Source organism: Perca flavescens, chromosome 16, assembly GCF_004354835.1.
Source record: "Perca flavescens isolate YP-PL-M2 chromosome 16, PFLA_1.0, whole genome shotgun sequence".
Classification (NCBI taxonomy): Eukaryota; Metazoa; Chordata; class Actinopteri; order Perciformes; family Percidae; genus Perca; species Perca flavescens.
Genome location: NC_041346.1, coordinates 7,562,077 through 7,573,566, shown reverse-complemented (window position 1 = coordinate 7,573,566; position 11,490 = coordinate 7,562,077). Strand labels below are relative to the sequence as shown.

Below are 11,490 nucleotides of genomic sequence, written 5' to 3'. Positions count from 1 at the left end.
TGAAGCATCGCAAAAAAACCTGAGAACAAAGCAAGGCTGATCCATGCATATGCGTGATTCTTTCATTTCACCCAACAAACAGTCTCTAAAGATCAGAACGCCACAACTGCAACAACAAAAAAAGGCGAACATTTCTTGCAGTGTGGCCCTGGCTGACACAGAAGGAGGGAGGAAGGGGGAGAGAGAGAGAGAGATTGAGTGAGAGAGGTAGGGTGAGGGAGGGTGTAAGGGGGGGGGGGAGGGAGTTGGTGGAAGCTAGGGGGTTTGTCCGGGAGAGAGCATGGCCGCAGGAGCCGGAGCGCTGCACACTTTTGGTTCGCTTCCTCCACAGTGATAACACACCGCTTTCTCGTGCGCTCTCGGGTGATGCTGCGGAGCCGCGCGCCACGGAACATTTAACCCGGAGATCGTGTGCGGAGATCTGTGTTTTTCATTTACTGCGTGCGTTGTTGCTCGGCACGGCAGAAGCGCTCGTGCTTGCCGAGGGTTCAGCCGGAGCTAAAGCTGCTGCTGCTTTAAGTCTTCTTATTCTGCTTTTTTTTTTTTTTTTTTATTTGGAGGGGGCTTCTTGGTTTATTCCCAGCGAACAGGAGAGACTCTGAAAGCTGGTGAGCGCTACGGCACAAGGACTGCGTTTCTGCTCTCTTTATCTTTGTATTGTGGGAAATTAATTCTCTGTTGTTTTTTTTTATTAGATTATTTTCTCCGCTGCGTATAGCTCCTCTCTGGGAAATCCAAGGCGAGTTGGAGAAAGTGTCCGCTGCGCCGCGCCGGAGTTGAGCCGGAGGAAGATTGTTCAGGCAGAAATAGTGTGGACTTGAAGTATCCTAGAACTGTTATTTTTTGTTTCATTCTAAGCGAGTGGAGGAGTGAGCGTGTGGTGCAAAGTTGTTGACCTGACTGACACACCGAGGACTGAGCAAGGAAACGAGAGAGAGAGATATTTAGGCTTTTATTTCTTAGTTCCTAAACACCGAGGAGGGAGCTTCTACATCTGTGCGGGAATAAAACGCGTCAAGTGGACATTTCACCAACCACTTCCAACAGAAGCCTTTACAAAGCCGAGCCAGAGGAGAGAAAAAGAGAGAGAGAGAGAGGCTGGAATCAACCTTGGCTTCCCCGGAGTTCCAGAGCCAATATGCCGCAGGTGGAAATGATCCTCCTCTTCCTCACGCTCATCTTTGCGATGTGTGTGTACGGCCAGGACCCGGCTTCCAAGGTGGTGACGGACCGCTACGCCGTGTACTGGAACCGCACCAACCCCAAGTAAGTAACCCCGCCGACTGAGCACCGCTCGCCCGCAGGAACGCGCCCGGCACACGGGCGCCCTCCGCCCGGCTGGAGGCGGCGGACTTCACCCTCGGCGTTTGCCCGGTTGTTGCTGCGCTCTAACCGGCTTGTAGCAGTTTGATTGTTGAGTGACTGGATGTGCAGTGTTAAGCCTGCACTCTGAGCCTCATTTAAAGACACCACAAGTTACCCACTTTAGAGGCTAATCAAAAACGCCACTTCATATAGCCTATTCACATATTTAAAGACGTTTCTGTTAGTACGTCAATTTGCAACAAAGCCGTATTATGATTTAACATTTGCATTGAGTTACTCTTCTTCGGCAGACACACACACACACACACACACACACACACACACACACACACACACACACACACACACACACACACACACACACACAAGGTTCAGTATTTGTTATGTTCCCGCTTGACTACAACCTTTATTTGTTTTTGTCTTCCCTGACGGATTGTTGTCACGCTTGCAGTTCATAATCCTCCATATCTGAACCAATGTTTGTGCAACACCGTAGCGGCATATACATCATGACCTGACAGAGGGACAAGGCACACTCTCACACAGGGCTGTCCGCTATTACGCACCATTACGCGCTATTACGCATTTATTGTTCAGTGTTTTTGCTGCACGTTCAGCTCGGGAAATGAAATATACGAGCAGGGTTGGTTACAAGCGCCGGCACAGATGCATTCGGCTGAGCTCGGCGCCGCGGCGCTGAAATAACGTCGAGTCGCTTCTAGTTTGCTGCCATCGATTAAAAGTGACAGAATTGCTTTTGTGCCAAATGGAGACTCATCCTGTGAGACTTTATATATATGTTTTTGTCTTTGGAGATATATATATACAGTACAGGCCAAAAGTTTGGACACACCTTCTCATTCAATGCGTTTCTTTATTTCCATGACTATTTGCATTGTAGATTCTCACCGAAGGCATCAAAACTATGAATGAACACATAAGCAATTATGTACTTAACAAAAAAGTGTGAAATAACTGAAAACATGTCTTATATTTTAGATTCTTCAAAGTAGCCACCCTTTGCTTTTTTTGATAACTCTGCAAACCCTTGGTGTTCTCTCAATGAGCTTCATGAGGTAGTCACCTGAAATGGTTTTACCTTCACAGGTGTGCTTTGTCAGGGTTAATTAGTGGAAGTTTTTCCCTTATTAATACAAAAGCTAAAAGGGTGGCTACTTTGAAGAATCTAAAATATAAGACATGTTTTCAGTTATTTCACACTTTTTTGTTGAGTACATAATTCCATATGTGTTCATTCATAGTTTTGATGCCTTCAGTGAGAATCTACAATGTAAATAGTCATGAAAATAAAAAGGAAACTCATTTATAGAGGTGTGTCCAAACTTTTGGCCTGTACTGTATGTGTATATATATATTTATTTATTTATTTATTTTTGTGGCATTAAGAGTTTCTGTGGCTTATTCTGCTGTCACAGTGACACAGTGCTTTGCACAGAAAGTGCTCATTGAGTGTCTTTGTTGTGTTTGGTTACTAAAAAGTGAAACACTTTAGGTTGCTTTCCTGGTTTAAATTACTACAAGTCTAGTCTGTTCATATAAGCCCTGATCCTTCTAGTTCTAATACTAAAGTGACATTTCTCTTCCTAGACTCCCTCCTGAATGTGTCAGGACTCCTCCCTGGGTGACTCAGTGCCGTGGCCTTGGCACTGGAGCACTCAGTGATATAATGAGTGTGTGTGTCACTTTGTTTCAGTTGGACAGGAATTCTCTGCTCTGGTATTAGCTGGCTACAGTTTCGGCATGAGTCAAAAATAAAAGAAAAGAACAAGAAATGATATCAACATTTGCTCAGGAGCGAGAAACTGGTCTGTTGGGCTGACAGGGTGTTAATTATTCGAATGCAAATGTTGTGCTGGTGACATCAAAAGGCTGAGGGAGTTCCTGCTCATCTAACAGACAGATATCTGAGTCTGATAACGGCTTTCTGACCCACTCACAGGCTGCACGTTGTTCTGGTTTTTTTTTTCTACTTCTTTTTTTCTCTTGGCTTTCAAACCGAAAAATCTTCAAAATCATACTACGATATCAATGGTTTGTTCCCTACCCTCTAATACGACCCACAGGAGCGTTTCATAACCTAACGCCCCTAGAGGTGGCAGGAAATACTTATATCTAAGGGCGTAACTTTGGGTTCAAAATTGTGGGATCTCAAACTATCCAGAGAGGTCCCGGGACATGTCTGCATGTATTGAGAAAAGAGACACAAACATTGAAGAAATTGTTGAAAAAAAATCTCAAAAAAAAGAAAAAAAAAAAAAAAAAAAAGATTTCAACGTCAAAAGGCTACAAATATCAGAAAAAGTGCCAAAAAAAGGCGAGAAAAACTCCAAAAGAAGCAACACAAACATCGAAACTTTAATTTTTTGCCCAAACAAACAAAAAAAAAAATTTGAAAAAAGCAACAGAAATGTGGAAAAAAAGCAGCAATAACTTTGGAAAAAGCCCAGAATGGATAATTGGAAATGACGCCTATGCTTAGATCTAAACCAGAGATAGTTTAACGTTATGAAACGGTCACAGTTTGGTTCTATTTTGGCCCAAAAAGGACTTAGTTAGGTTTGAAAGATTGTGGTTTGGTTTCAAATTAGACGCTTCTTTCCACGTAAAGTTGAAAGATCTCGCCGTTTACTTTTATTTTCAAACAGGACTCGGACCCCGGTCCCCTGGGTGAAAGTCCTGTGTTTGTTTGACCCATCCACCACCCCAACCTTCCATCCCAACGCAGAAAATTTGGCGCTCTTACACTTCTTCGCCTTACATCCTGCTTTGCTCCCATCATAATTACTACGGCCACTAAGTTAGCGCCGCCACTACAAATGTAAATATGAGTCGTAATTGCTGCTTGTACAAAACGACTTATGTGGGCGTTTTCTTTTTTTCCGGGGGAGGACAGTCTCTTTCAAACAGTTCCCAGTTCCCAAGTCTGGTTTCTTGGTTGCCATGCTCACCCATCCAAGGGTCCCCCCCCCCCAGCCCACGCTGGGGCAGACAATAAGGGGGTACACAGGGGTATTTCAACTGCGGCCAAGGCACAGCGTGGTGCTCGGCCTTGTGAGAGATCCACACATGCTGAGGTCACACACTTGGTAGTAACCAGGCGAGTAGCAGGTTAAGCAGCACAGAGGGGACCGTTGTCAGGGTCAAAACCGGGGCAGTACCGCCTGCCATGGGGCCCGGGTGACGGTCCCGGCACGGCACCCCGCCTGGGCTTTGTTCCTGCAGAATGAAGGCTAAATAAATGAGTAACTCTAAATGACTGTCTCCTTTTCTCATTCATGACTTTAATCTAAACCTGACCCCGGCTGTATAATGTAAGAGAGGGCCGTGCTTAAAGCCTGGGGGCCCCCCCTTGACCTGCAGCAGAACCTAACAGTATTCCATACAAGCTCGCAGGGCCCCGGGGTCCCTGCTGTTTAATGTAACCATACTCAGTATTGGAGCTCAGGGAAACCTGCTGTGGTACAGTCCCAACTTCCAGATGAGCTTTCTCACCCCCCCCCCGCCTCTTCTGCCTTCTATGCTGCATATTTGACCAAAGTGGGGAGAAATGGCATCCGGAGCAGCAGTCCATATTCAGCCATTCATGAAATCCCCTGCAGGAGCTCTGGAATTGAAATGGGAAGTGAGTCGTGAAAAATAGAAATGCGATGACATTTTCGTGTTTTTCTATTGTTTCAAAGGGGGCTGAAAGGAACCTTTTTGTTGTTGTTGTAAGTCAGATAAACGTGCGTCCATGTTTGCTGTGCTTTCATCTTCCTGCCCTGATGCTTGTTGCTGATTAGGATCAGACGAGCAGGACTCTGAGCGGAGGAGTACAGTACAACCCTGAGGATGGCTCAGCTTCTGCTGGAGTTTGAAAAGCTTCCACAATGACAGCAAGTAGCTGTGCTTGTATAAGCTACCTAATGCAATTAAATGAAACTCCAGTATCTGGGGGCCTTGTTAGAGAGAAACTGCTGAGACACCACTGATGAATGATCCTTAGTTGTTTTTCCGATGGCAGATCTCTCCAACGTTGAACCAAAAGGGCTTTAGATAATTGTGCCATTTTGGTATTTATATGTCAAAATGTAATTAATGTAGTGTAGATGCTGCGGTGAAAGATTTGGCATTGTTCGGTCTAACTCAGAGTGTGCAAATAGTTGCTATGCAGGTTTGGAAAGTCTGGGAATGCTTCTAATTTGGATTTAGAAAACTCACAAATTTAACAAAAACCTGGTAAGAGTAAATGGCTAAACACTGACGTGACTCCTTTTAGTTGTAGACTTTAGATACATTTATAGAAGAATAATGAGGAGTAATGCTTGGTGGGCGTACTGCAAAGTAGTGTTAGCAGAATCTAGTTTATAAATCATACTTGGTTCCCCTTTCTAATAAGGCGTACTTTCTAAAAGAATTTTAACAAATGGATTTATTCATGTCATTGAATCATTTATTTCAGAACATGTAGAACAAAACCAATTTATAAATGACTTATTGACACTAACATCTGCAGACTTGCACTGTCTGTTCAGAATAAATCAAAAGAAAGGGATCCTTTTTTCCCGTTGAACTAAACCATGACTCCTTAACCATGTACGAACCGAACCGTGACTCCTAAACCGCAGTATGAACTGAACTGTGACTCCTAAACCATGTTATGAACCAAACCGTGACTCCTAAACCATGGTATAAACCAAACCGTGACTCCTAAACCATATTATGAACCGAACCGTGACTCCTAAACTATGGTATAAACCAAACCGTGACTCCTATACCATATTATGAACCGAACTGTGACTCCTAAACCATGGTATAAACCAAACCGTGACTCCTAAACCATATTATGAACCGAACCGTGACTCCTAAACTATGGTATAAACCAAACCGTGACTCCTATACCATATTATGAACCGAACTGTGACTCCTAAACCATGGTATAAACCAAACCGTGACTCCTAAACCATATTATAAACCGAAACATGACTCCTAAACCATGGTATGTACCGAACCGTGACTCCTAAACCGCAGCATGAACCAAATTGTTACTCCTAAACCACGTTATGAACCGAACCGTGATTCCTAAACCATGGTATAAACCAAACCGTGACTCCTAACCCATGGTATAAACCAAACTGTGACTCCTAAACCATGGTATGAACTGAACCGTGACGTCTGCGTACCGTTACACCCTAATAGTTATTAAGTCATTTATAAATAGATCAGAGGTTGTGGTGGAATTAGCTCTTTGCTAATGTCTGATCTATGAAGCATTAATAACTGATTTAACCATTATTAACCATACGTTACAACTTATAAACCCTTTATAAAGTATGCCATAAGGCATAGAAAGCTGTAAATGTCAAAAGCTGTTAATGAATGGATTTTAGTACAGACACAGACACCACTATATGCAGTAAAAAAAAAAAAAAAAAAAAAAAATATATATATATATATATATATATATATATATATATATATATATATTAACATTAATAAAGCCATTAGTTACAATTTAAGACTTTGTGTTTTATCAGATTTGAATATAGCAATCCAAACATTTGTCCTTTTTGTGTGATCAATAAAGTGCTATTGACACCGGTATCAACCATTAATAAAGTCATTAGTTACAGCTTTATTAGAAAGTGGCAACGATACAGAAGCCTCCCAGTGAAGACAAGAAATCAAAACCCGTAAAATAAAAGCTGTAGCGTTCATGGTTGAAACGCTCATGTAAGAAAAATGAGTCACAGATGTTCCTTGTCAGCTTTGCCGTCTGTGTCGGCAACCAAATGATGGAATAAAGTGCATGAGTGGGGTATTTACTGCTGCTCTGACAAGGAGCTATTAGCGAATTCCCTGCTCACCAGCTATTTAGCTGCTTCATTAAAACCCACGCGGGTCCATATGGTCCGCATGCAGGCATTGCCGTGGCCCAAGGTGTTTATTTGTTGCTGATAGGCGGGATCAACGGAGAATCAGGGCCGAGTTCCGACCCTAATCTCCCAAGCTGTTTGTGTCTCCGACGCCATGGAAACTGATACCCCTCGTCATCAAAGAACCTCATTGGGTGGGACTAAGTACCTGACAGCTGGGGAGAGGGGGATTCCAGCATTCAGGGAGAGCACTGTCACCCCAGGGGTTTCCTTTAATCCCTGATAATGCCCATCCAAAGCCTTCCCAAGCAGATGCAACATATTTCTCCTTAAGACAATCAAAGAATCGTTTCAGCGGCCTGTTTGCATTTCGGTTATAAGTGTGGTTATTGACTTACAGCAGTGGTTTCCAACCCTTTTTTGGCCTGAGGTACCCCCACAACTATGTCAGATGAACTCACGTACCCCTTCATCAGTTCCAAAGTTATGTTCCAAATGGAGAATGTCCTCCCCCAAAAAACACTCTCATAGGTCGCTTGTTCAAGCAGCAATTACGACCTATATTTAGAGTAATGGCGCAGGCTAGTAATTTTGTCAGGAGCAAAGCAGGAAGTAAGGTGATGTACTATAAGAGCGTCAAATTTCCATGTAAGGAGGCAGTTTGGGTTGGTGGATGGATCAAACTAAACGTAAGGCTTTCGCTTCAGGGTTCAAGTCCTGTTGGAGAATCAGAGTAAATGGCGACCCTAACGCCTAACGTAACCGGAAGTGAAGTAATATCTTCTATTTTTTTCTTGAACCCAACTAAGTAGATTTGGTTCTTAAACATAACCAAGTAATTTTTGTGCCTAAACATAGGCAAACTGTGACCTGTTTGACAATGTTTGGCACGTTTAAAACTGCAACCTTTACATTCAAAACCACGACCGACATTCTCTGGTTTAAATACGATGGTGGTGTCCCGTATAAGAGGGTAGGAACAAACAACCCAAATCTTCGGACGGTTTGGAGGACTAATTGTCCAAATGTATAACACTATTCATTATATCAAAGTGGTCCTTATACAATTAAACTGTCAGTATTAAGGTTGGTTTGGTCAGCAATTGACTAAAACTAGCATACTGGGCTACTACTACTCAAAACAAAGTTGAACATTGACCATCCATCCTTTAACTTTTAGCTTTATTTCAACCATTTATCCAGTAGGCTACTTAGAACTTATCATTTGAACTGTTTAGCCATTACTTCTGGCTATTCATTTCTACCCTTTAGTCATTACTTTTTGCTACCCGTTTTAAATGCTGTGCTCGCTTGCTAACTAGCTTTCTCTTACGTAACTGCAACATGCAGTGTTCTTACAGTTGACTTAATGTATATATTTTTTTAATCAAACCATAATTCAAAAATTTTAAAATTAGGAGCTACCCGACAATCTTGCCCCGTAAGCCTGGTTGGGAATCACTGACTTAGAAGACCTCTCTGATGATCCAAACTGTCTCTTTCCTCTCAGTTTTCAGACATCATTAATTGCTTTTGGTTGAGCTAATAGCTCCGAAATGGTACTTAAGGTCCTTGACTTGACGCTTGCACACATTTCTTGTCATGGCAGAACAACCTCCGCTATTCGCTTTTCTTACTCTGCTCTTTTTAATCTCCACTTAAAGAAACAATACTCCACTTTTCACTCGGTGGGCCAGCTGATGTTGTGATAGTTTCCCAGTGGCATTGTGAGTTGCCCGGATTGCATTGTTCCCAGTGTTTACCCTCGCTTTCCCCTCTCAGCCTTTTCCCCGGCTCCCTGCCGCTCGGTTCCGCTTGGATTAAAAAAACGGCACAAAAAGGCAAACCGCGTCCAAATATTGACTGGACCTCAGGACCGCAGCCTCTCTCCCAAGCGCCATTGTTCCGCTCGAACTCAGCGGCCCATGGATGGCTTTTAGCAGCGCAGAGAGACGGGCGAGGATGGTTGCGGAGAGTGTGCATATGTTATCGGAGGTGGGGCAAGGGGGATTATAACAGGACAGGACAATACAGTTGCTGGGGGTGAGAGAAACTTCCTCCTTAGAGGCCAGAGGCTACGACAGGGGGAAACAGTGTCCAGGCCGCCGAGTCCCAGGGTGGGGTCAGAACCAATGTTCCCACCCTGAGGAAGTGTCAATCTCTAAAGGCATCAAAGAGAGCCTGTCTGAATGTGATTTCCTGCAGAGTAGGGTTCAGAGAACTATCAATAAAGTGAGGATGAGAGGCTCCTTATCTGAGGTTTACCTTCCATTTTATTACAAAGTGCAGCAGCATTAAGCCTGCTCGCAGCACTTCAGTCTCTCGGTGCTTGAAATGAAAAGAGCGTCACATCGCTAGTGGTGCAATGGAACTAAGTAGATTTACTCAAGTACTGTACCTTAAGTACAAATTTGAGTCTTTTCTTTTCATGCCACTTTCTACTTCCTATCCACTACTTTTCAGATGGAAATGTACTTTTTTTCTCCACTTCATGTATCCGACAGCTTTAGTTACTGGTTACAAACTTAGATTTTTGCAAATAAAACACATGTAGTTTATAAAACATGTAGGGCTGTCCTCGACTAAAGAAATTCTTATACGATTTTGTCGACCAATCGATTAGTTGATTTAATTGACAGAGCTGTGCGCTTTGAGAGGTGGAAATGTAGTTAATTAACCATCTGTAAAACTGAGTTTCTCCACAATTAATCCTGCAAAAGCACCACTTTAAATCTTGTGTTTACCATAAATGTGCTCATAAGTTTCTTGGAAATAAGTAATTAAGCATGAATAAGCATAAAAAATGACTTATCAACTAAAGAAATCTTAGTCGACTAAGACCAAAACGACCGATTAGTCGACTAATCGACTAAGAGGTGGCAGCCCTAAAAATAAGTTTTATTTTAAATGAAACAACCCAACAATACAATAGACTTGAGTATTTTTTTTACAATGTGGTACTTTTCTCCTATTGTGCCAGTTTGCTACCACTCGGAGTACTTTAATCAGTCGTGCCTTACGGAATGTACTTAATAAGACTGAGCTCCATAGACTCAGCTCTCCGCAGATTGGTGTGGGGGGGCAGTTGTCCTGTGGAGACACCCGACATTCCCCCATGCTCTCTACGACCCTGCCTGCAGAGAGAGGCCGCCCCCGCCTTCCCTTTACGCTCTCACTAATAAGGCGAGGCCCTGAGGCCGATGGGGCTTGATTGACAGGAAGCAGTGACGAAAGGTTACTAATAAGCGTTGACGCTTTATTGGTTCACGGCAAGAGTTTCTCTGCGTTTCTGCAAAGGCACTGGCGGTTACAGTCATTGTGTTGCAGGTTGGTGCATTTTCTTTGCGTTTGCTGATTTTTTTTTTTTTTCCTCTTCTTCATCACAAGCAATTTCCATGTTGAAAAAGGTTTTGAGCCCAAAAAGTATTGGTTTCCTAACACAAGAGCAACAAATCATCAAAGTGCAGCATGATGACGTTATTTTCCGATTCCAGCAGAAGTCAACTTGTTTCACAAATTTTTCTAGAATTTAGCGGCCGTAATCATGAATGGAAAGGAATCGAGACAAATTCGACTTGAATTTAGAAAATCTGACGTCAAGGTGAAGGAATCGACCCACGCAGTAGGACCATTTCTTCAAGCTTCCCGGTACAAATCCTCTTGTTTCGAGAACTTTCTAGAACTGAGTCTTTTTATTTTGGAAGAAGACTGAAGTACTGACCGGGGTAAATCGTTGAACTGGAATCAAGAAAAAACAAAATAATAAATCACACTTCTAGAAAAAAAAGAAATCAAGAAAATTCCATTTAGCAGAAGCCAAAAAGTCTGTCAGTGTAGCATGATAGCTTAAACCTGTTTCCATTTCAAATCAACTACTTCAAGAATGTTTTTAGAACTTTTTCGTTTGTCGGTATCTTGATACTGTAGAAGAAAGAATACAGGAGATCACAGCTTTAAAGAAAATAAAAAAAATCCCCAAAAAAAAAAAAAAAAAATCACATTTCATTTTAGAAATCTTTACTTAAAATGTGTAAAAACAAATCTGCCGGTGAAGCCAGATAACTTCCGTCCAATAAAAGTCCACTTGTTACCAGAATGTTCTAGAATTGATTGTCAGTCCGTCTTTAAAGAAGACCGAACAAGTCAAATTGCTGAACTGGAATCAAGAGAAAAACAAACTTGCAAACTGACTAAATTCCACTCAAAAGGTAAAAAAAAATTCAAACACTAGAATGTTTCTTGATTGAGAAAACCTGAAGAAAATCTGTCAGCGGTATGATTTTTTTCC

At 42.4% G+C, this 11,490-nt stretch overlaps 1 protein-coding gene across 2 annotated transcripts in view; it reads left to right on the top strand.

The window, feature by feature from the left end:
* The first annotated feature begins 274 nt into the window (after positions 1-274).
* The window catches only part of LOC114571017 (ephrin-A5b-like), a 103,591-nt gene continuing 92,375 nt past the window's right edge, over positions 275-11,490 (top strand). The window contains exons 1-2 of one of the 2 annotated variants that reach the window (XM_028601770.1): positions 275-608; positions 696-1,266. In XM_028601770.1, coding sequence (XP_028457571.1) covers positions 1,139-1,266 — 128 coding nt within the window. In that variant the 5' untranslated portion in view covers positions 275-608; positions 696-1,138. Of the gene's footprint in view, positions 1,267-11,490 lie in introns of both variants that reach the window. The other variant, XM_028601769.1, reaches the window with a different exon arrangement.